The sequence below is a fragment of the Carassius gibelio genome, chromosome B25 (genome assembly GCF_023724105.1).
Source record: "Carassius gibelio isolate Cgi1373 ecotype wild population from Czech Republic chromosome B25, carGib1.2-hapl.c, whole genome shotgun sequence".
NCBI classification, from domain to species: Eukaryota; Metazoa; Chordata; class Actinopteri; order Cypriniformes; family Cyprinidae; genus Carassius; species Carassius gibelio.
The window spans coordinates 11,155,667-11,182,508 of NC_068420.1; the positions used below are offsets into that span (position 1 = coordinate 11,155,667).

The 26,842-nt window shown below is 34.3% G+C and overlaps 1 protein-coding gene across 2 annotated transcripts in view; it reads left to right on the forward strand.

The window, feature by feature from the left end:
- tead1a (TEA domain family member 1a) overlaps window positions 1-26,842 on the forward strand; it is a 36,654-nt gene continuing 9,812 nt past the window's right edge. Inside the window, exons 1-4 of one of the 2 annotated variants that reach the window (XM_052597488.1) lie at window positions 1-168; window positions 491-591; window positions 12,800-13,068; window positions 26,460-26,524. In XM_052597488.1, the coding sequence (XP_052453448.1) occupies window positions 12,867-13,068; window positions 26,460-26,524 (267 nt within the window). In that variant the 5' untranslated portion in view covers window positions 1-168; window positions 491-591; window positions 12,800-12,866. The remainder of the gene's footprint in view (window positions 169-490; window positions 592-12,799; window positions 13,069-26,459; window positions 26,525-26,842) is intronic. The other variant, XM_052597487.1, reaches the window with a different exon arrangement.

Here is a 26,842-nt window from a genome sequence, read left to right on the forward strand (position 1 = left end):
TCATTTCATTCTTGTCCTCATTCCGCGCATACTTCGCATCGTTGTTAGATACGCGGAATAGTCGCGCTCTCGCGCTCAGACGAAAAGAAAAAAAAGTGCTCAGCTGGAAATAAACAGAGCGTGCGCTCGATCCGATTGCTCAGCATCAGACGCATTTAAAAGACTGAGGTACGTTTGTCCTTTATTGTACTAAGTTGTCAGAAGCGATGCGAAGTTAAAGACTGTATTTTGATTCTCTGTAAAATTGCTTCGAAGTGTAAAAATGGTTTGTTTTATTTGTACCGCTAGTTTTGCTAACACTTTGTGTTTACTCTTATTTATTATAATTTAATATGTAAATATTAAGAGAAAAGTGGTTGTAGTTTCCTTCCCCCAGTTTTTAAAAATAAGCAGAATGCAGAAATAAGCAGCCTTTTGGATACGAAAAAATCCTAAATGCACTGCTAAAAGAGGCAGGTAAATAAAATGGTTCATGTTTTCTTTTTTGTAGACTGTAAAAACACCCGCAGAGATTTTCATCACTTGTGGAGGTTCAGTAAACACTTTTCCTTCGATCCGTGCCAGCCAGCTGACCACAGTCTCGCTGTTACAGTAAGTTCATATTTACTTTAACAGTAAGTTAAAGCTCGCGCTGTGATTCATGTTTCTGGCATGACTGAATCAGTGTCATTGATTTCTGGTTATTAGCATGACCTCAGTGACTTGCGGATGTTTAGTCGCTTATTTGGTCGGACTAACACTCCCGTTTGCTTCCCTGGAAAACGCCAGTTTTGTGTACATAAATAAAGGATTAGGGAGAAAGTCCATGGTCCAGCCTCTGTTAATAATTAATCTGGATGTTTGAAAGCCCTCAGACTAAAATAGAGACTGGTCTGGTCTCAAAATAGTGTGCTGACTATCTAGACAGCATTTGGGGAGACCACTTGTCATGTTTAACTACTAGAAGAGAGTGAAATATGTGTTTATTGCTGTTTTCCAATATACTAAGACTGTTTCTGTTAAATTGAAAATATGTTTTTGACATGTAACAGATATCATCAAGATTGCTTAATTTTGTGTAACATGTTTTTTCGACATTGTGAATAGTTTTATAAATGAGTGTACACTTATTTAAAAGCCTTATATTGTAGTATAGTACTTTAGAATGAGCCCATATAGTAGTTTTTGTGTGTGTGTGTGTGTGTGTGTGTGTGTTTGTTATTTTGTCTTACTACTGTCTGACAGTGTTTTTTGTCTCCGTTGAGATCGACCCCCCTCACTATTGTGTTGCTGTTTTGACTTGCCAGTCTATTTAACTTCTGTAAACAGAGAAGAGACCCTTTTAAAACTGAAACACCAATACTCCCAATCCAAAACCATGCATATCTCTAATAAAGACCAATATCTGTGACAGTTTTCATTCATATAATTGAATCAAAACCTCTTGAAGTGTAATAATGTATGGTCTAGTTTGGGAGCCAAACCTGACATTTATAAGCATATATGCAACCTAAACGTTATTGTGTAACTAAAACGTGGCCTTTAAAAATGAACATTATGTATGTAATTGAACCTTTTAGAAGGAGAGAACCAATTGACGCAGTTAGTTAATTAATCTGTTTTCTCTTTCTGAAACTTTGTCAGAAGTGGAAAAAAAAAAAATGCCGGCTTCCTCGGGGAGCACAGGATTGTGGGAAAATGGGGGAAGGGGCCCTTCATTGTTTCTACTGTTATTGAAGCAGGGGCTCGTGGAGCGGCTGAATTACTCCACAAACAGTCCCGCTCCCATACTGACATCTGGTTTGCCACTTAAGCGCACCTGTAGGCTGAAAGATGCTAAACTGTGTACTCGTTCTGGCGCTGGGCTTATTCAGAGGAACGGCCATTTGTTTGACTGTTGCTGCCACTCACTGTCTAGCCGACTCCATTGTTATGCCAGCAACAGGCGATAGTGGTGGAGGCACCATATGGCTTGTGTGTGCCTCGATGTTATCTGGTAATTTAGCTTATCAACACCATTATGTTGCATTTTATCCTTTCTTTTACTTGTCTTTTTATGCAAAGAGGGTGATTGAGTAAGTTTAGGGAGGGAGAGACTGTGTTTACATAGCCAAAGTACAAATAGTTAGGCACTTGTAATTAATGTACCTTTGCTTTCCATACAATTTTAATAGGAAATAAAATAAAATAAATTCACTTTTTCAAATGCAATTACTAGATTATTATTATTATTATTATTATTATACTTTTTTATTTTGTGAGGGAAATTCTAAGATTAAGATTTTTATTAAAAAAGTATATTTCAATTTACTTTCAGTCAGACATTTGTCATCATCATAGTGACATATTTAGATTTTTGGTAATGTAAAGTCTAAAATAATCCCTTGTTTTGTTGAGCGTTGCTGTATTTTTAGAAATAAGTTCAGATATCTGAGGCAAATATGCCTGGGATTTAAGCAACAGGTGCTTATGATCGGTATTGTAAGAGGCAAAATAAATTTTGCTTCTCAAAGGAAGTTGTGGACTTTTATTTTTTACATTAAGCGCAAAAAAGCTTTCGGCGTATCCTTGCGCTAAATTTGACCAGATTACAGAATAATGTAACATTTGTCTTGCGACGTGTTCATCGCGTTTCATCCTTTTCTTTTGGCATGCATAATAACAAGTCTTGTATGATAACTGGTTTGGGGAGGGGGTGGGATACAAAAATCCGAAAAGATTTGTCGGAGCAAAACGCGAGAGGGGGGCCTGAAGGGGCGACAAAGGAAAATTCATATGTAATGAAATTTGGGTTGAGAGTTTGTCAGCGGAACAATGGCTCAGTGGGACTGTGTGTAGCAGGGGCACGGGTGGCCGGCTTTGTTCAGGGAACACAGGAACAATAGGGTGTCCTCTGTGGCCCGGGGCAGCGGGAGGCCCACGCCGTGCCCTGAGGTAAACTCTGCTGTCACAAAAGGACCCCTCTCTCCACACAGCCCACCGCTCCACGAGACCAAGGACAGCCAGAGAGAGACCCTTACTGGAACTCTGCCACTGACGTCAGCACGCCCTTTCAGTGCACTTGTAAATGTTGCTGGATTTAGCTTATGGAAACGTTGAATTCAAAAACAAAACGAGAGAGAGACATGAGGGAAATACACATGTTCTAGAAAAGAAAATAAGAAAAAGTTTTTGAATGGTTAACGAAAGAAACAAATAGATACTATAGCTATAGATAGACAAACTGATTACTTGTTTAAATTAACATGGAAGTAATAATAAATAGATTATGGGAAAGTTTTTTGTCCCTGGAAAAACAAGATGACAGATTAATAGACATATATTGTATACAGAAATAAGTTCCTCTCCTCTCGTTCTACTTAAGCACAATCAGATATATTTCACTATGTCTTTAGTTGGGCTTCAGCACTTCTTCCATGTAATTAAAGTGCATTAAATACAAAATTAGCTGTTCTAGTTTAACATACTGAAATTACAATTGCAGAGTATTTTTTATTAAGTACATAAATATATAACTGTATTTGTAGTATACTTAGTATGAAATAAATGCATTTTAAATACATACATTTAAATACAGAAAAAAATATAAATGAAGTTTTTTTTTTTTTTATCATGTCTGTATCAGAAAAGATCCTTAAAAGGACAGTAAAATAGACCGAAGAAAAGCAAACTATAAACATTTGAAATGTTCTGGGAATACACATAATAGTGTTTTTATTGTGTGTATAGATCATAGCTTTGAGAACAGAAGAGCTTTTCTTTGTGCAGGTTATTTTATTATCATAAAATCGTTTTTTCCTTTAATGTTTCCTCAGCTCAGTGGAAACACCAGAACAACAGCTCAGGGAGAGTCAGAGTGAAATCAGCCACTAAATGAGTCAGTTCCTGACACGAACACAAAGCTCAGAGTTCCAGTTAAACACCTCCCTTACAGCATTAATCAGAGGTGGTCTTACAGTTAGTCTTTCCTTTATTTCATCCAGTTTACCATTTATGCAGCTGTTTAAATAGAATTTCAGTGCAGAGTTAGAACCTTGATCATAAAATACATCCTTTGTAATGATAGAATAGTGAAAAAAGACCTGCTCCTGAACAAAACGAACAAAAAACATGGCACAAAAGCTTTCTTTTTTTTTTGGGACAGTAGATTAAAAAAAGACACTGCTGTGTCCTAGATGGATTTCAGGAGATGCCAAGAAAGGGCGAGCAATTCTGTTTTGATACAATTTGATCAGATGTACTGAGATCTTTGAAAAGACTTTCTTCTGCGTTTATAAGAACCGTCTGTGTTCTCTGCGTGAAACCGTATCTGTGGTAAATCATGAAGCAGTGCAGTTCACGGCACCCTTTGGAGTAAATGTATTTGTCCCCTGCTGGACGGTCAGGAAGGGTTATGAGCAAACACTGGTCATGCTTCTTGGGAGCTAACACTTATTTGAACACGTCGTCTCTTCCATTTCCTGGAGGAGGCATTGTGGGACGGCATGGGGAGAGTGGCACCCCAGGAAGACATCGGATAATAGCGGGGTCTGACTCAGCGAAAAATAGCCTGCTTTAAAAGAATGGAGCCTGTGGAGTGATCACAGAACATGTCTGCCCCACAATACTGGGGAGGAAGCTGGTCCGCTCCTGGACTGTCTTCAAGGAAGTGGATTTTGTACATGGCCTCTGGCACTGTAGCCACTGAATTTGGACATTTAAGTAGGACATTATCTTAAACCAGTGTTCTTATAGCAACCAATTAGATTTGAGGAATTTGGAGGTGACAGATAATATCTGTGGCATTCTTTCTCATGAATGTTAATTAGGTGATGTAACATTTGTTTTAATTAGGGATGCACAATATATTGTAGCATATCGGTTATTGGCATAATTCTGATTTACTTTTTTAGGGATTTATTAAGTTTTTTGTGTGTGTCTGTTTTTTTTTTTACTTTATTGATATTATATATTTAATTATGCATGATCATTTCCTGTATGATTATTTTTAAATGGCCTTTGCTGTAATCTAATCTCACTTAAAGTTTTCTTTAAAAACACTTAATAATTTAACACTGTTTAAATCTTTAGCTAACTTTAATACTGCACATTAAAATTTATTTGCTGTCTACATTTATTATAGCATTTAAATGGATTGATTTTAGTGTTTTACTTTAAATTTATTTAGACCCAATAATATACAGTTTTAATATCATCCATTTATCGATTATCGGCCGATATTAAAACGGATTAAAAAAAAACGTATAATTTAACCGCTATACATTGTATTCATTGTTCAAGCTCATTCCCTATATTCTTTTATATTTAAATTACCTTTTGGCATTAAAGTTTATTTTTGATAACACTACCGTATTTTTCGGACTATAAGTCGCACCTGAGTATAAGTCGCATCAGTCCAAAAATACGTCATGATGAGGGAAAAAACATATATAAGTTGCACTGGACTATAAGTTAGACGGTAATGTTTTCTCTTGGTTCATTTCTCTTAGTTCATCTCTCTCGGTTCATGTCAAATTAATTTTGATAAATGAGTCGCACCTGACTATAAGTTGCAGGACCAGCCAAACTATGAAAAAAAGTGTGACTTATAGTCCGGAAAATACGTTAATCATTTCATAACACTGTGCAATATAATCTTCAGATAATCTAAAAAAAAAAAATGTTTTATTACTGTACATTATTAGGATGCTTACATTTATTGTAGCATTTAAATGAATGATTTTAGTGTTTTACTGTATTTTACATTCATTTAGACACAATACAATTTTAATATCGACCATTTATCGGTTATCAGGTGATTATTAAAACTGACTTTTTACAATGAAAATATTGGATATTTATTGTTCAAGCTAATTTCCTCAATTTTTATTTTAAATGACCTTTGCCATTATCTACCACTCACTTAAATTAAATTTAACAAAACACTAATAATTTATTAACACAAATGTAGTCTTTAGCCAATCTTAAAATGAATAACAAATTTTCATACTGTACATTATTATGTTGTGATGCCTAAAAATCACTTGCAGCTTTGAAAACAACTGATTTATGTTGTAGATAATGGTTAAATAATTGTGCATGTTAATTGTCCTCTATTTTTATATTTAAATTACTGTTAAATGTAATCTTTAAAAAATCACAATGTTTATAGATTTTTTTCATAACATACTTTATAATTTTGTGATACATAAATGTACATGTAATATTAACAATTATTTTATTTTATTATTTATTTATGGACAAAAATAGTACACAAATTTAATATTGGCCCTAAAATGAAAATAATAATCAGCTTATCTGTATCAACCAGAAATGTTATTACTAGTCATTGCTCTCAACCACTCATTGATTTTTAAGGGCAGGTTAAGATAGGAATAACAACAAATGATGTTGATCCTGGAGCATCTGATTCCATGCTGTTAAATTTGAATAAAAGTGAGTGCAAAACCTTTCTATCATTATTGTTTGGTCAAGCCAGCTTTCTCTGCCCACTCAACAATAACTTTCCAGAAGTCCAGCAGTCACTTTTAAGTCATTAGCACTTGGTTGAGAGGATTACATAGCCACGGGGAAAGCAATAACAACGGTGCTAGCATGCCCGTCGTCCCTTAGGAATCCATGCGGTGCAGTTCACAGACATATTTTTGCTTGGGTATTAGCGGGTTAGTATGACCTCCAAAATTGCATTAAATAAAGTCTTAACCTGGGGAGTGAGTGAGTAAAGCTGTGCAGTTTCTGTTCAGCTGAATGAAGCCATGGATAGTACATCTTTAGATTGGTAAGATGTCATCTCAAGGATGGTTTCTCAAAGACTTGCATTTTGTAAGACCCCTGCTTTAGTCATCAGCATGACGAATACTTCATTTGAAGCACGTGCCAGGTTATAGAGATGAAGGCACTGAAAATATATTACAAGGCCGAAATTTTTCTGATTAAAGATGCTTCTTTGCATATCTTACTGAATAGGATCCACAGCCCTTTTCTTAAGAACCCTTCACATTTCTTGCATCTTCAAGACGTCTTCCTCAGATAATGGTTTTTTTTTTGCAGTCTTTCTTTAAAGAAGGATTCTCTGGCGTGGTTCCTCCGCAGAAATAAAAGGACACCGTTTCATCTAAGCAAATACTACACTGACAATCACAGTACAAGATGTGCTGGGCGCTATACAACACATGCCATTGAAATGCAAAAGCCTCTCTCTCTCAGAGAAAGACTGAAAGAAGGGATTTTAGGTCATTCTTAATTGAATTTCCTGGCTGATGACAGCGTAATATAGAGACTAATAGCATTGTGCCTGCATCTCGTGTCACCACTTGAAATGCACTGGAGGAAGGCTCTTTGCGATCACTTACAGACACTGGATATATGAAAACCCTTCGTTCATTATGTCTTAGTTTAATAACTTAATAAGCCTTCTCCGTTATTTGCAATGTAGCTCATGTTATGAAAGTGGAATAGGCTTACGAGGGTTAATGCAACCATTCGTTTCGATTAATTGAATGGAGCATGTAGTGGTTTTCTGTTGTTTTACACTGAAATCAGATCGTTTTTGTTTGCTATTGTATCTTCAAGTTGCTGAGATGAACATTCATTGACATATTTTACAAATATTTTATGTTGTACCTTCGTTTCATGTGTATATAACAGGAGTTTTTAAACTTTTCAGTGGCAAGAACCCCCAAATGTGAGGATCCTTTGAAAATATGAAGGCAGATATATATTTTAATGTATTATTTATAATATCGTAAACGTATTATAGACAGCATTTTGTTTAAAGATATGTTTTGTATTATTCTTTAGCTACATTGTTGCATTAAAGCCAAAAATATGAAAAAAAAAAAATTATTTATATATATATATATATATATATATATAAAAAAAATATATATATATATATTTCTATATATATGTGAGTAAAGATATAAAAAATATATGTATAATTTTAGATTTTTCATTTTTCAACACATTTTTTTTTCATATAAATTTCTTTTTATAAGAAATATAATTCCAGCGCACCTTTAAGAGTGGCAGTAACACTAAAATAACAGAAAATTTAAATATTTATGAATGTTTTTTCCAAAATGTAAATTGTTTTCAACTTTATCTTATTTTCATTTTTTAACTCTCTTGTCTAGAACCACATAACACTGATAATATCAGAAACAAAGTGTAAAACCCCAGTTTAAAAAACCCTCACTGTACGTGCACAGAAACAGTCCAGTTGTTACTTTAATTTAACTAATCACAGGGCAATTTTGAACATCTAACACAATGTATGACTGTAACTCCTGGTAAACTGTTTCTTTAATACATTTAAACTAACCGAAGCCGCAAAGTGGAGGCTGGCGGAAATGTAGTGGTTTTCTGTCGACCCGGCTGCCAACTTCATCAATAGGGAGCCGCTAATGTGCAGACGAGAGCCGGGTGGTTCGATTACAGCTTCATCTGGTAATGAAGTGAGAGTGAGTGGCTCCCATGAATGCTTTAAAGAGCTCAGCGTGATGGTTTGGAATCGAATAAACAGATTTTGTGATTCAGACACATACAGGAGAGTTCACTAGCATTGCGACACTATTAAGACCCCATGCAAACACTGTCTGTACTCATATACATATCATTACATTTAATTACAACAAGCTGGCACTTTAATGGTGTTCTTGCCCGTGGACATGGACACACACAAGCATACACACGTATACTGTGAGATACCCTCATCCGTTGGCAGTGCAAGTAGACCAGAGGGAGCGAGACAGCTGCCCGGGGTGGATGTGTGCCTCCCAGTTTGTGCGGGATTGCACCCATGCCTTTCGTTTGGCCAGCCAAGGCTGCCTGGAGGGTGAAGTGTATTGTAAGTGTGACCACAGTACATTGTTGCATGACTAATCTCGGCCTTCCATCTGCCACTGAGGCCCCGGCACAAGCACTGCGCTCTCCAGCATCAAGCACTGCCATATTGCAGCAGTCACAACATCTTGGCTTTGACTGGCACTCTATTGCAGCAGAAGCGCCCGGGTGGACCCACCGCCCGCCTCACAGCCGGGAATTATGGGACGTTACATGTGCGCACATAACAAAACCCAGAGATTTGTCCTGACGTCCCAAGCTGACGGCTTGTGCAAATGTCTTTTTTTTGAGAGAGCTTGATTGTGATGCACGATGTGTTTAGTTTAAATGGACGGTTCTCTGTACCATCATGTACCATCATGTACCATCATGTACCCGCCCTCATGTTGTTCCATTCCTTCTTTTACGATACACAATAGAAGATATTTTGGAAAAATATAGCATTTTTGGTCCCTACTGACATTTTTTCTCAGGTTTGAATCAACGCAAGGGTGAGTAAATGGTAACCACATTTTTTTACGTACTGTCCCTTTAAGATGCGAAGTTGTGCGGTTTTTAACTCGACGCGCCATCTTAAAAATGTAACACTGGTGGTGGAATGCTCATAAAACTTCTCTTTGAAAAAAATAAATAAATAAATAAAATAAAATAAGCTAAATAAATTCCCACTCAACCATCCAACAGCTAAAACATAGCAAGCTAATATCTATGCTAATTAAAGCCATGCCAATTAAAACCTTACTCTAAAGGCCCATTCATACCAAAAATGATAACTGTAGTGATAACTAGATTAGCGTCTACACCAACGGACGATACAGTTGTGTTTATTATAAAAGCGTGCTGCAGTTTTGTCATCCGTTGGTTTAAATCAAGCTCTTTAACTTTGAGTGGATTCTGACTGGCTTTCAAGGTTTTTATCATTCATTAGCTTATTAATTCTGATTAACTGTCATGGTTTTTAATCATTTATCAACAGGAAAAAAATCCTTATGAAAGTTACTTCAAATGATACTGTTCCTTAGCGTTATCATTATAGTTGAGAGGTGGACTTCTCATAAAACTAAAATGATTATTAAAGCTTTAAAGTTATCATTATAGTTATGAACAGGCTTTAACTACTGAAAATATAAATTCTAAAAATACAGGACAAAATCAAGAGGAACTAGTAAACTCCACTAATCAATTAGTAGGTTGTAGGACAACTAATCGAATAGTCAGCCATCCCTGCTAGACAAGTAGGTTATATATTACTTAAGTTTCTTTCTTTGCCTTTCATACGGCTTCTTTCTTCTAGAGTTTCTTTTTTTGAAGTGTGAAGTCTTGTAAATTACAGGGAGGATGTGTGGTGTGTCGAGAGCCGCCTCTCTCTCTCCTCAATTAAACCATCACACTCGGGCTCTCTTTAATCTTCCACAGTCCAAACCACCAGTCTGCTTTTGTTGATGCTAATTCAAAACTCATGTAGAATCTCTCAGATATCCGAGATATTACCATTCATGTAATTAGAGCATGTACTTCTGGTTTGGTCTGCTGGTTATGCGCAAGATCAGGGAGTATTTGCATGAAAGAAAACCTTGGCGTGAAATAGATACATAGAGCTCAACAAAAAATTTTACATTCTGATGTAGTGCACTGAATGTACAAATACTGTATCCGGTAAGTGTTTCATGATTTGCCAGAAGTGGAAAACTACAGATTGCAGTGTAATTGTGGGCAAAGCCAAAAGTGCACACACGACTGTGCTGGAAGTGATTACAGTTAAGTTCATCTCCAAGTCAGGGAGATGATGTTTAAGAGTCCAAGCATTTTGCATTTTGCAACATGCACAAATTTTTCTCTCTCTCTCAGCAGTGAGGTTTTCTATTTTTTCTTTTTTAACCAATGTCAGCATTTAGTATGGCAAAAAAAAAGAAACCTTCACAACTGTGAAGTGTAAGTGAGACACCCAGTCACACACTTTTTCACACACATTTAGCTACCCAAATGGGGACTTGCAATAAATGATATTATTTTTATATACAGCTAATTACATTGTTAGTTTTCACAATTAGAATAGCTGGAGACAAAAAAAAATTGCACTAATTGTATTGAATGTGACTTCACATTTTAAAAGTATACTTGCAGACTATATATAATGTTATTTAAATAAAAAGTAAAGTACTACAATGTAAAGCACATTATAAATCCATATGTTTTAATATTTTGTCCTGCTGGAAAAAAAGTACACTTATTTTCAGGTGTTCACTAACATACTTTATTTGAATTTTAACTGCAGTGTGTTATTTGACATTACATTTAAAGCTAATAAATGTATTAAGTTGCAACTTTATTATTTTAAATGTGTAATTACAAATATATTTAAACACATGAAATGTAAGTTTTAATAAAAATTACATTAGAGATTTAGTTTACCATAAATGCTTGTCAGTATATTCGGTAGTAAACATTAACCATATTTCAAAGACAATTGAAGATAGCCCTACTTAACATTTAATGTTAATTTAAACTAAAATGTATACATAACGTATATACACTAAAATATATTTTTAAATATGCTTTTAAAATATATTAACAGTATCTAAAGTGTACTTTTTTTTAAATAAGTTTCCAACACTTTATAGACACACATAAACACATTGTGAAGTGCAGCCTGGTCAAATTTGACAGGAAACACATGCTTGTAGTTCTACAATAGGCAGCACTGTTTTGACTGGGCATTTCCCCAATTAGCGTAGCCGCTAGGCCAGATGTGACTTGAAAACTCAAGTTTTGTAGTTAGCATTCATTCTGTGTGACGATTTAGATGAGATTTCAATGGTTCAGTCATACGCACACACACGTTTGATGTCGTAACGCTCTTGGCTGTTTATTTGAACAGTTGGCTGCGATTGGATGCCAGATTTTTGCAGTGTTTCCTTGATTTGTAGTGTAATGGTTCTAATGAGATTGCGATTAGCTGCAGCGTTTTTGCGCAAGCAGTTTTCCTTTAACATGAAACGTACTGTGTGGCGCTGATGCTAACGACAGTGACTCGTAGGAGTGATTTGGATTAATCACTCTCTCTCAAAAGCTACAGGATCATCATTTGTCATTCAGCAATCTTCTACCACAAATTTAAAAGCTGGTCTGATGTCATCTCCAGCTTGTAAGTGTTCCCTTCTAAGACAGCAGCTGTTTTGGTTTAGCCTAAGTGCCCCTCCTAAATTACTGTGGCTTATGTTTTTTTCTCATTTCCTTCATGGGCTTTCAATCTTGTGTTGATCTTTAGCTTTTGGTTTGATGTTTTTCATGGGTGATGAGAGAATGTTTTAATTGTATTTCATGTGTTCCGCATTAATTATTATTTTTCATTTCCAAACCGCAAATAGATTCACTGTGTGAAGTTGTAAACTGGCCATTTTTGAAGATGCAATGGCATTGTTTAACACAGGCCCAGTTTTCTTCCCTGCATAGATGAAGTTTGAAGCTGCCAGAGTTTAGAAGGTCACAGCCGTAAGCCATGATTTGCTACTAAGTTGTTATTAAGTTGTTTAATTTATTTTATTTAAATTAAAGTACTAGTAATTTTGTTATTTTTGTCATTAGTTTAATTATAAAAATGTTCAAACTTGGCAAATGGCAGAAATCTTCATTTTAATCTTTAATCTTTTAATCTTTAATCTTAATCTTATTTCTATTTTGGTTCATAATTATTTTATTCCAAGTAATATTCTTTTTTAATATTGTTGGGGGAAAAAATCTAAAGTAACTTGATTTTGTACTGCATAATGACAAAATTATGGTAATACAATGGTATTCTTTGAAGTATCTTGAAAAACCATTATAAATACCATAATAAACTAATATGGTAATTCTATCATTCAATTTTTCTTCCTGTTCACCCCTGCTTGACTTGTTGTGTTTTCAAAGACTTATCTTAGCTCTTTGCAGAAAGTTAAACAAGGCCAATCATTTGCTTGTTTTCTTTCTTCTATTGGTTGCTCTTCCCAGGTCAGTGTGCCTAGAGTTCTCCAGGCTCGGGATCTGAGATCCCAGCTGTTGCCATGGATCCCAGCAGCTGGAGCGGCAGTGAAAGTGCCGGCGAGGATATTGAGAGGATGAGCGACTCGGCCGATAAGCCCATGGACAACGATGCTGAGGGCGTGTGGAGCCCTGACATTGAGCAGAGCTTCCAGGAGGCCCTGGCCATCTATCCACCCTGCGGACGACGGAAAATCATCCTGTCCGATGAGGGAAAAATGTATGGTGAGTTGAAAAAGACTGCAACCATTGGTTTGATTGCTCGGTCACAACTTGAGTTCACAGAATCCAGAGTTCACAGCTGACCAGCTTTTCAAGTTTGAATTGAACCAACCAAATGAGCTCAACTTTTAAATCAAACTTACTTTAAATATAGAGGTTTTACAAACAGATCTATGTATTTTGACTAGCTATGTAACGTTATGACTGCCGTTGAAGCTTGTTTTGACTGCTTGTAATCGTGAGTTGTTTGTTGTGGTTAGCGGGGAACAGGCTCATCAGAAAGGTCTCGAAGTTGTTTGTCCTCAGGGTGAGACGGTGAGGTCCGTTGGGCCTCTGAAACTGGAAAAACGGGACTCCAGCGTGCCAGGCGGTGGAACAGGCTGGCTGTCCTGGGTTCTGTTGTAAAGTCAGCGTGAACCATTAGTTAGGAGCAGATGGTCATGCGGCTGACACCAGCTGCGCTCCCAATCCCCTCCACCTCATTCCCCAAAGCTTCCCCCCTCCCCTCCACTCCTCCCTCAAACTCCCGGCTGGGCTGATGTCATGGAAAGAGAGAATACTGATTTTCTTTTCTCTTAGGATATTGAACATACTCTTGGCCTTGTCCACAATGAAGCCTCCTCACACTGCTTGGACTTGTATCCAGCTGTCTTTATTAGGAACAACTCGGAAACCAAACAGTTGTTAAATCCAGATTCATTATGGAAAATGTGGACAAGCTTATAAATCATAAAAGCGCTGCTATTTCAAAAGTTTTTTTTCATGGTTGCGGGTTCGAATCCAACTTGCCATTTCCTTTGCCTTTTTCCAGTTTCCTTTTCTTTTAAAACATTTATGTTTATGCAATTGGGACAAACTTTTATCCATAGCGACTTAATTGCATTAAAGGCGTTTAAGTCATGCAGTCACTGGGAATCGAACCCACAACCTTGGTCTTGCAAGCACCATGCTCTAATGTTCCCTTGAAACCTTTTCTTTGAAATCTTGGTTAAACTTTACAATAAGAGTCTGTGCCAAAAGCCTTGTGGGCATTTTGCTGACATATTGCGCTACGAGCATCCCGAGTTCGAATCCCGACTCGAGGACCTTTCCAGATCCCGGCCCCTCTCTCTCCCACTCCACTTCCTGTCTCCTCTTCCTGTCTGGTTTAGACATGTCATTTATGATTTAAAAAGAAATTAAATGCACGCTACTATAATTTATTTTTCTCATATTTTATATTTTTCTTTCCTGTTCTGAATACTGTTAAATTTCAAGGATTTTTCAAAAGTGTTTGTAAACATTGTTTTATTTACTGCTATTTCGATTGCTATTTCTAAATGTAATAATAAAATGTGACATATTTTTCCAAAAATACAGTAATCAGTGGGTAAATAATTTATTATAATTGAACATGGAGGCTAGGCTACATTAATAAATAGTTTCTCATTGTTAGTGTTTTAACTAATGTTAACAAATTTAACCTTATTATAAAAAGTTAAATGCTAAAGAAGGACATTTCTTTCCCAACAGACACCTGTTTGTTCCCATGACCACAGTCATTTTTTTCCTTCAGGCATTTCCCTCTAAATAAATTGGCTGGTATTCGTGGGGGGTTTCTTGGGTCGCTGAGGCAAACCTGTCACCTCCTACGCTGCCATTTGTGCAGCATTCCTTAGCCTCGCGCTTGCCGTCACCTTTGTTATTTCATCGTCCATAGCAACTGTATGATATTTAATTTATCTGCACGCACCCATCACAGACCCATACAAGATCCCGGTCCCCAGTCCCGCAGCTCTTCAGGTCTGTCAGCGCCGTGTGGTTAATTAGCAGCCATCCCTATAGCAACCGCCTTTCGTTTCCAAACAATATGTAGTTTTTTTCCTTGTGTCATGGCTCAGCTTATCTCTCTGTTTACCTGAGGAGGCTCCTTCGCCTCAGAGAGGCACGAAAACTGGACTCGAGTCAAAGTGTTCAAGTTTTTTGCTGTAAATGGTACAAAACGCTGGCAGCTATGTGGTTTCACAGGTGAACAAAACACTTTCTATCTTCTGTTTTTTAGTGTAAATTTGGCTGTTTGTTGCATGATATTTCTCCTTTTTTCTCCTTTGTGAGATCAGTGCTCTCTTTGTCGACTCTGATATCATAAACCATTTGGCTCTGCTTTGCTAGAACTTATTTTAGCCAGAGAAAGCATGCCATAAGTAGATTTGACAGTCCCCCGCTGGGTTCAATGAAAGAAAGATCTAATCACACTGGTTTCACTTCTGAGGGGATATACTGTGAGGACTTAACATAATCTCAGCCAATTAATATTTCTCAAGTGTTTTATATTCCAGCATCCATATCCATCTGCACTTAAGAAATATATTGCAAGCACAACTAACATACTTGGCCATTCTGTGGTTGTATATAATTTAGTAAAATGCCTGTCTTTGCTACTGAAAGTTGACAGCTACGAAAGAAAGCATGTTACAGTATATTGGATCCGGGTAGCTCTTAAAGTGACAGCAGTCTAATATTTCTGCCTACAGTTTTTCATGTTAAAAACAATGTTATAGACAAAAGAGAGAAAATCTCCCACTACTCTTAGTAGTTAAATAATAAAAAATAAAAAAATCTAATATTTTTTTTATTCATTTGATTAATTTATATATTTTGTACATTTATTTTATTTTATTTTTTTTACTATAGTAAGTGTCCTATTGCCTGTAGTTAGTTTCTTATTCTTATTTAATTGCTTTTTTTTTTTAGGTTAGTCTTAGCTAGTGTTTTTTTTTTATGTTTATACTAGCATCAAGAAATACCAAATTTCTATAGTTTCAAATTTTTTATATCATATAGACCAAATTTAAAGCTGGAATATCTATATGAAATATCTCATGAAATATAATTTCATATCGTGATATGAGGTATTGTGCATATCACCCACTCTAGTCAATAGTCTCTTTCTTCTTCTATAATAAAATTATTAAATCTTAAATGATCATGTTGTGTATTTTTTATTTTAGTATTTTATTAGTATCCACACTGTGTGTTGCCATTTACTGATTCTGAAAATTTCATTTTTAAAGTATTTTCTGTCAGATGTTCAAACAACATTTAGCATATGTTTTTATGGCTTAGCACTTGAAAGCTGTGTACATCTGCTTTAAGATGTTTAGCATATGTTTGTAAATAAATACAAAACCTAAAATGAATGCTAGTCAGTTGCTGCATTCTTTAAAGAGGCATTTCGGAGCTACATTTGTTCTTACTGGGTGTGTTAAAGTGCAAAACACCTTTTATTTAATTTAATTTAAAGGACGTTTTGTGTGCAGCTCTATTCATGCAAACATATAATTTTACCTTACAGCACAATGTCTTTCTGCATCTCATAATGGCAAATTGTGAGTGTAAAATTATGAATAGACTGGTGTGCTCAGGCAGTGATGGGCTTTGTGAACATAATGTGTGCCTCGGAGGATTGGAAATACTGTGATTTTAAGCTGTGTCTTTAACAATGGGATAACAGACCCGCTCGGAGACTCTAGTGCCAGTTCAGGCTATATCACGTCCCGCAGGGGAAACTCGCGGTTATGGGAGTTATCGTCATTCTGTTCTGGCGAACTAGTACGCTGTTGAGTCTCTGCCATCAGCAGAAGTACATGAAAAGGCGATCCAAAAACACAAAACAAACCCCCACACTTTTCTTAAGGTATTTTTTGTTTATTTTCAAAGATGATAATAGACAAGCAATGGACATGCACGTTCATTAAATCCATGTAAAATCTGATTATACTTTTAGCCTTTTTGCCTCTCTTTTTATTTTTACGAACTAACAATTTAAATGAATATATTGCGGTCAGTAATGTCCAGTAGTTTTAGAATAAAATAAATAAATAATCAATTAATTTATTTAATTACCATTAATTAACCATGCATTACTATTTATAATAAGTTATATAATGATAGTGTTTATTTTTAACTTTTTTGGTTTCGTTTTTTATTATTTAGTTATGGAACAAAGAGCATGTTTAATGTGAACACCCCCTAATAAAGTGAATAAAACAACCTAAAAACGTACCTAATTATTTAGGATTTCCTTAAAACTTTGGTCAGCTAAAACTAGTCTTTCTGGCCATAAACCAACTACCTGATCTTGCAAATCTGTGGTTTCGTACATCCTTAATGGGTGACAGTAAAGTTAAGGAGAAAAGTTGTAGAACAATAAATGTTGTTGCGAGCCTGATTCAAACTCATGTTGCCCACGTCAGCACCACGCTAAAAAATAACGGTACACTAACTTTAACGGTAAAAAAATAACGGATTGAATAGTACACTTTAGCCATAAAACTTGTGTTCTTGTAATATTACATTGGATCTCTTGTGATTGAAAATCATTATTAAAATAGTTTTCAAATGATAAATGAGATAAATTATAGCTACAGTACACCCATAAGTGCTTACTCACTGTGCTCAAATATCTGATTCAGTTTAAATCTGAATGTCTGAATGACAAAGCACCACACCTCCACCTACGGGTATGTTTAGAGTCACACAGAAGACTTTCCTACATAATAATAAAGGAGCAGGAAGCTTGTCCGTGTGAGATGTGGTTTGATGGAAAAGAAAGGAATTCAGGTGGGAAACAGGTGTTATCTGAAAGAAGTGTTTGCAGAATCACACAGGACATTGCTTTTGTGTTTAGGGCTGTATTGTGCTCCAGAGGAGGTCCCTAGATGTGGGGCGTTTTAAAAAAAAGTCTTTACTTTTCAAAGTCTAAGAAAGAACTATGTATATTCCCACTTTAAACCAGTGCTCTGCTTCTTTTGTGTTGCATAAAATGGGGCCAAGAAGTAATTTTGCCCATTTTCTTTCCCAGAGGTACAGAGTTTAATCATGTTTCTCGAGGGACGGTGTGTGAATTTGAAAAAGGGGCTTAGTGCAAGGAGCTATGGACTCCCGGAAGACCGTATGGACACAAGAAATGAGTCCTGTCTGAAGCGCATTAATGTTCTCATTTGGCTTTGATAGGTGTGAGAGGCCTGGATGTTACCTCACCGAGAGCCAGTTAGGAGACAGGACACAGCATGCTTCATCCTCACACCTCTTAACTGTTTGAGACGGATGAGTGATTGAAACAGACACTGATATCATATTACACAGAGTCCTTGAGCCGCACAATACACTTTATTGTTGCTCGGGAGCTGTAAATTTTTTTTTTAAATATGTCTTGTTCCTCATTAGTGTATTTTATTCTTTTCTGCGCTGAAAATCGTATATATATATATATATATATATATATATATATATATATATATATATATATATATATATATATATATATATATATATATATTACTGGTCATGTTTTTGTATGTGAAGCATGAATGACTTTTTTTATATTTTCACTTATTTGTTGTCAGTTAAAATCATGCAGCTTGCTGAGGAGTAGTATGCTATTGCTTTTCTAATGGTATGTTTAATTTGATAGATGATAAAATGAGTGAAATTTGGGAGTGATGTCTTTTGACTAGAATTTCTTTTAAATTATGATTTTAAAATACAAAGTTTATTATTATTATTATTATTATTATTATTTTGAAACTTGAACAGCCTCTGTGTGTAGTCCAAAGAGGAATATTTTTTTTCCAGAGCTGCATATTTAATTTAATTTTTTATTTCAATTTTATTTATTTTAAAGTTGTTTTATAGATGCATATTTAATTTTATTTTTTTATTTTATTTCAGCTAAATCAGTGAGATTTGGGGGTGATGTCATTTGGCTAGAATTTTTTTTATTATGATTTTAAAATACAATTTAAAAAGTTTTATTATTATATTTCATTATTAATATTTTCTATTATTATTATTATTATTATTTTGAAACTTGAACAGCCTCCAAAGAGGAAGGGTTTTTCTATAGATGCATATTTAATTTAATGAAAATTTATTTTTGTTTATATTATTAATGTAATAAAATACTACTACTTATAATAATAATATATTTATGTTATTTTAGCAGTATTTACTACTTTGAGATAATATTATTATGAGCATCTTGTGTATAAATGAACACAGTGCTACGCTTCACTCTGAAACATTTGTTCACTCAGAAATGTATTGCTTATATTATTTATATATTATGTTATATATATTATTATTATTATTTATTGATTATATTATTTCGCAGCTTTTGCAAATCGACGATATGACAATAAAGCCTTATCACGATTTCAGTTTTATTTAACCATGTTTCCCTAGGCTGCTTTTTACTGTACTGTAAAACTGTATAAACAGGGATGGTGAAAAAACGTTTCTTGTGAACAAGACTTCAACTCCAAAACATTTAGTGCTGTTGCTACAGATGCAAAACGGCTCATTGAAAATAGAATAACTGAAGACATACATCTTACTTTGATGTAAGTGTTCATCATCACATTTGAACACACGTTAGCTCAGTCGGTGTGCCTGTGTGGTACAAGTTTCTCTCTTCAATCTAAAAGTCATTTGTTTGTCAAGTTTAGCTTGGCAGATAAACAGACTCCATTTTGAGCGCACCTTTTATGAAGTTTGCACACAGTAACTTTATCAAGCAAGACTAAATGAGGGAGAAAGCGAGAGAGAGTTTGAGAGGGAGTGAGCTCGGGGTTGTTTGGATTTTCCGTGTGTGATTTCCAGCAGGCTGGTGTGATGTTTCCAGCCAGCACACCATGTTAGGACACAGTCAGACAAGCACACTTGCATGTCCAAACACACACACACACACACACAAACTCTCTCTCTCCCTTACGCACACACAGGAAGTATGCTTAATTGCTCCCATTAAAGAAAACAGCTCCAAACCGAGTCCTTCCACTCAGTGTTTCCAGTTTCTTTTCAATCACAGGAAGAGAAGCTTTCAGTGTTCTAGAGCTCTTTATACTGGACTTTCATAAGTATACACACTTTCAGGGCTTTTACCATCAAGCCTGGTCCTCAGTTTCAGTGCTTCCTTCTGTTTGACAGAATCGTTTTTATACATTCATAAAGTGAAGTATTACTGAGTAAAACAGCATTTAAAGGGAATACATTTAGGGCAGGTCTTGATTTTGACCTGTGGCCCCATTGGCTGTAACTTGAGCAGCCTTGGAGATCCAAAGAGGAAAGTTGTTTCAGAGATGGGGCATTTCTTTTTTATTTCTCTTTTTTATTTAGTGTAGTTAAGATTTCTAAAAGCATACAAAGAGAAACTTTTCTTTTATACACTGCATGTTATTTATTTTTTTTATTTAATTTTTTTTTCATAAAAGATTACAAAGAGAACCAATTCGTTGATATATTGCGTTTTACTTTATTTTTATAAAAGCCAAACAAAGCACTGCACACAAAAAGACCAGAGATGTTATAAAAAAAAAGTAATTTAATTTTCACTCTAAATTTGATTTTAAAGAATGTTCAAGTATATATATATATATATATATATATATATATATATATATATATATATATATATATATATTTTTTTTTTTTTTTTTTTAGGTTAATCTTTATTCTTAAACTTTATGGAGATGGTTCAACTTCTCTTGTTTTTAAATGTGCTTTAGGATAAAGTTTGACCTAAAAAGTCATATTGGTGACCCAGGCGTAATGAATATATTAGATTTTTACCTTATGGTTTTTAAGTTTATAATGTATAATTCTGGTCCATCTGATCATGTCCGTGACTTTCCTCTCAGAACTGATTTCTCTAAATAATCGTAGTGGTTTTGGCGGGATGAGGGCTAAGAGGGGGGTGTCCACTGGAAAAGAAAAGACTGTCCGTCACGGTCTCTTGCCATCTGGCCTTGAATTTCCTCTCAGACCCTCCCTCTAAAAATGGTTTGCGGACGGAGGGGTGTCATCGTGTTACTGGATCTACCCGTCACAGAGGACAGCTGGCTAACTCTAATCAGATGGTAGCAGGCGTGTGTGTGTGTGTGTGTGTGAATGGCTTTATCTGGACACACCCCTCGGTCCTGCTCTCAGGGAAACACCTGCATTGAGCTGCAGATCGTATCAGTTTAAGCTGACTGACTCGCAGAGAGGGGATTGTTCAGACCACCATCTGCTTTTGGAGGCTGACCTTTACTTATAGCCATATGGCATTTTGTCATTCCTCACTGTTTATGCTCGTGCACTAAATGAGCAGGTAGATGATGAGTCTGTTAGCATCACTGGATGGTCAAGACCTTGATTTATCAGAAGCAGACCTCGGTCTTTGGATCAAAGTTCTTCAGGAAGGTGGAGTCTTTAGCACTTAAGTAAAGTGTGTTTGAAAGAATTTCTCTGAATTTAGATGGCTGAGGTGATGTTTTTTGGACATTTTATTGTTTTTTTTTTGGGGGGGGGGGATATTATGATGCATAGTTGTTAACTGACCTGTCACATATGTCTGTTTTCTGTTACACATAAAAATATAATCGTAATTGAATAAATCCAAGTTATATCATATTCATTAAATATTTATTATAAAACATTTTATGTTTATAAAATATATTTAGTTTATTTAATTTAGTTTATTTTTATTATTACATTTATTTTTGTATATGTTACAACAATTAACTGTAATTCTTTATCATTATTATTATTATTGTTTATGTTTTATATATAATCATTAAATAGTTAATATAGCACATTTTATGTTTATAAGATATAATATTATAAATTTAGTTTGTTTTTATTATTAAATTAAATTTAGTTTTTTTAAAACAATTAACTATGATATTATTATTGTTGTTGTTGTTAATGTTGATGTTTTATGCCATAATCAATAAATATTAAATAGTTTTTTATAACACATTTAATGTTTGTAAAATATAATATTATTAATTTAGTTTATTTTTATTACTATTAAATAAAAAATAAAAAATTTAGATGTTAATAACAATTAATCATATTTCTTATGGTCACTACAATCATTGTTATTGTGATTTTATTTTTAATTATAATGTCACAAAATACTGCATAAACCTTCTATAATAATAAATAAATATTATTATTATTTACTGTCACAAAAAATGATAAGTACAAGTAAATAATAAACAATGGCAAAAAATGCAGAAATATAAAATTCTTATATAACTATAAATTAAATGTTAAAGAATTTTGTATCAAAATTTTACAATTTTTATACAAAATGAATTATTTCAAGCTTGTTTTTGTGATTTTAATATAATTGAAAATGATATCTCTCATCATTCTTTATTGTTGTATCGTAATGATATCTCTCATTATTCTTTATATTATTCTGTTGCTTAAAATATAATGTAAACCCTACTGATGAATCGATGCCCATGGAAATCAGCTATGAATACTGCAGTCTCAGTTTGGACTCCCCTTGCAGAAATTCTTTGTATTGTTAGTTGAGGCCATTGTGATTCACAGCAGCCCGAGTCCTCAGAGTCATCCATCAGGCCTGGCAGAGCAACAGAACCATTGTCCCAAAGATTCAGGGTTTCTGTCCTGCCCCGAGACCAACACCCCGAACTTGTGGGTCATTTCAAACACTCAAAGCGTTTTAGAGGTTTGTGAGGTGAGAGATATTTTATTTGACAAGATGATGGACTTGAGTGACTGAACCACACGTCTCCGTTTCCGACGACACCCTTGCAGTCTAAAGTCTCTTCAGCACAGAGAATGGAGACTGAGTTAGTGTTATCTGAAAACTAAACAAAGAACAGATAGTGTTGGCCAGGAGTTAAATCAATCATACTGTATTAGCACGTCTTAAAGGGACAGTTCATCCAAAAATGAAACTTCTGTCATCACTTTACCCTCATGTCATTTCAAGCCAACTTTTCTTTTCCTACAGTACACAAAAGAAACATTGTGTAGACTTCCATCGATGTTTTAAAACTTCAGAAAGGACACAAAAGCATGAAGCATCTACACTATTCTCACTGTATTAAACATGCACTATATTCCAAGTTTTTATATGATAGATCCGTGTAAGAAACATAGCAGGATGTAAGACATACAGGTTTGAGATGACTGAGTAAACGCTGACAGAAAAATCTTTTTTGAGTCAATTGTCATTGAAAAATGAAAGTTTGGATATCACAGCATAAATCATATGCTTTCATTTAGTTTTCTGGAAGAGACTGACGGCAGAGAAAGCTGTCAGCGCACAATGATTGACGAGCCCCATTTTTGGCGGCATCTTTGCCCTCTGAAGACATGCTGAGGTTAACCCTGCATCAGTGTGAGGTCCATTTATCAGCTCGCTGTGTGTTCTTCAGAGCTGCTTTACTTTGTGCTGATCAAGCTGATTGTAATTTGATGACCACATCCTCGGTGGCTTCTGTGGCCTGCCCTCCACCAGCATAACATCAACACTTTTGTAACGCCACTTTAAAGGAATGCCATCTACCCCCTGTTGTGTTTTATTTTTTATTTCAGTGCATCCGTTAAACCACATCTTATCCTGTTCTTGGTCATGGATTCAACTGCATGTGTTTCTCAAGCCTGTGTATGCTTTTAATATATTTGTCATCACTCACTGTTGTTGAGTGAGTCATCACCAAACCTGAACATATTTCTAAGAGAACAACATTAATGAGTCATCAGAAGATTCAGATGATTCAGATGTCCTTTTATTACTGGATTGTCAGCCAGATGTGTTATATTATTCATTATTTTATTATATATAATCCATAGTAATTCATATGATAATCAAATTCATCAATGCTAATTATATATGTAACACATATCTAATCTACAAATGTTTGATATACAGTGCTGTGAAAAAGGTTCCTGTTTTTTAAACTTTGCATGTTTGTCACACTTGAATGATTCAGATCATCAGACACATTTTAATATTACATGAGGAAATCCAAAATGCAGTTTTGAATTATTTATTTCATTTATTAGGGGGAAAAACTGTCCAAACTGCCTGGCACTACATGAAAATATAAAATATGCAAAAAATAAAAATAAAAAACAGGAAGGCAGCAAAAACCTCTTACAGCACAGTATATATATATATATATATATATATATATATATATATATATATATATATATATATATATATATATATATATATATATAATATTTATATATATATATAAAATGTTCAAGTATATACACTTGGATATAAATATAATTTAAATAGTGTATATATGCATGTTATTTATATATTATATAATTACTATTGTAATATTAATTATTTATTGACATTAATAAATTATTTATTATTGTTAATAATAATAATAATGATAATGATGATGATTGATGATTATTATTCATTCATTATATTAAAATATTTTATATTAGTTATAATATTAATATAATTTATATGTAATATGTAATTGAAAATGTATATATGTATTTCTTTTTGTGTTTACAATAAAATAAATAAATACATAACATGCTGTGCATGTGTGTTTATGGACAGAGAATTAAATAAATATAATTTTATACCACAATATATAAATACATACCAAAAAATATATACATATATTTGTGTGTGTGTGTGTATATATATATTCTTTGATTTATTATTTTATAGTGTCTTGTATTATCCCCAGGTTGAGTGCTGAGTAATAATCAGCTGTAGCTGTCATTATTCAGTAATTCTGTGATGATGGTGTTGTTGATCTGAACTCTTGTTGAGAGTCCACTAGTCTCTTTGGTCACTTTATGCTTTGGTTTGTCTAGCAAACTCCACAGGGGAGACTCTCAAAACCCAGCACTCGTCGACAGGCTCTCTCACTCTCTCTTTCTCTGTCCCTGTAAGTCCTCTTTCTCTCTGGAGGTTGTTTTGCAGGTTTGCCAAGTCCAGCTGAGCATGTTTTCAAGTGACTGAAAAGAATGAATTATGCAGCAGTAAGCATGCTTACAGCTGGCCGTTTGGAGTGTCTTTGATCTGAGAGCGGAGTGTGCATGAATGCCCGCATTGTGAGCGTACAGAGCGTGTGTGTGTGTGTGAACGCGTGTGTTTGTGTTTGGAAGAATAGGGAGGCCCAGGTCTGGGTTAGAAGAGATTACACTGCAGGCACGTTGGGTAAAGGCTAGCTGGAGAAAATACCCTGACGCTGTTTGTTGGCTGACGGTCAGATATTGTCCTTAAAGGACTAGTTCAGAAAAAACATGACATTCTTTTTTTCCATTAAACACAAAAGATGTTTTGAGGAAGGTTCATCGTGCTGTTATATAATAAAAAATATATATATTATGATATTTTGATTGTGATATGTGACATAGCTCCATCTTTCAAGTGTTCTTTCAGTATCATAGTATTATATGAGAAACAGACAAGAAAGTTGTTATAATCTTTGCTTTTCTTTTCTTTTCTTTTATAATTAATTTAATTTAATTTACTTCACTGTGGGTTGTAAGCCAGTGACTGGCTAATGTTACACTGATAATCATCCCATAGCAATGTTAATTTACAATAATTATTTTTAAATCAAATATTTAATTTATTAAATGAAGAATAGACAATAAAGTTTTATGCACTGATAACCTTTGCCTCTGCCATATAATTTAAATTGCATTTTTAATGTTAATTTAGTGCAATTAATCATTTTTAAAATTAACTCTTTAAATAACCTAAAATGATAAATAATACATTTAAATCAATTTAAGTTAATTATGGGTTGAAGGCCAGTGACTGACTAATGTTACACTGATAATCTTGCTATATCAGTGTTAATTTACTACCCTTTATTATTTTTTTAAATCAAGTATTTAGTTTAATATATGAAGAATATGAATGATAATCCTTGCCCCTGCCATATAATTTAAATTGCATTGTTTATTGTTAATTTAGTGGAATAAAATGTAACTTAAATTTTAATTTAATATCAATTACTGTGAGTTGTAGGACATTGAGGCTAATGTTAAATGATATGAAAATATAACGAACAACATATTGACTTCCGAGCCACTTTTACTCTATTCAACGATTTACTCGTCTGCCACAATATTGGTATATTGTAATTTTCATTTCATATAAGCCATTAATTGTGTTTTATATATATATATGTTTTATATATATATATATATATATATATATATAATATATATATATATATATATAGAAAAAAAATTATCTGGAAAATTAAATGCTTACAAATCGATTGACAGACTTAGTTCCTGTTGCAAAATAGTTCAACTAATTCTTCATGTGTCTGTGTATTTAATATACATTTATATAATAATAATAATAATAATAATAATAATAATAATAATAATATATATATATATATATATATATATATATATATATATATATATATATATATATATATAACCTTAAATACTAAAAGTTTTGCAGCAAACTAAAGCAAAACAATGAATCAGTGTGAAATCACTGAAATAATTTGTTTAAAAATGTAAATAAAGGTTATATAATATTACTGTCATTAACAGGTATATCTTTTTTCTCTCTCTCTCTTTCTCTCTTACAGGTCGTAATGAATTAATCGCCAGATACATCAAACTCAGAACGGGAAAGACACGGACGAGAAAACAGGTTAGCAGAGCTGCTTCAAGCTCTGAGCGTGACATGAAATAAATAATGCTGCTTATAGAGGCTATTTCCAGTAAACTCACATTGTGACGAGCCAGACTTTGTTTATGGCTTCATCCAAACGTTGTCTGGCTGGCTTACTGCCTTCCCTAGTTACCAGAGCGCTCTTCTCTGAGTGGACACCTGTTGCTTTGTGCTCTCAATTCAGTGCAAACCTTTACAAATTTACCGTAAAGTCGGTTTGACTTCAAAACTAATTAAATAGCTGATCACTTTCTTTCTTGTTGGTGAACAAATAATGTGAAAGGTTGTGTTGGATGT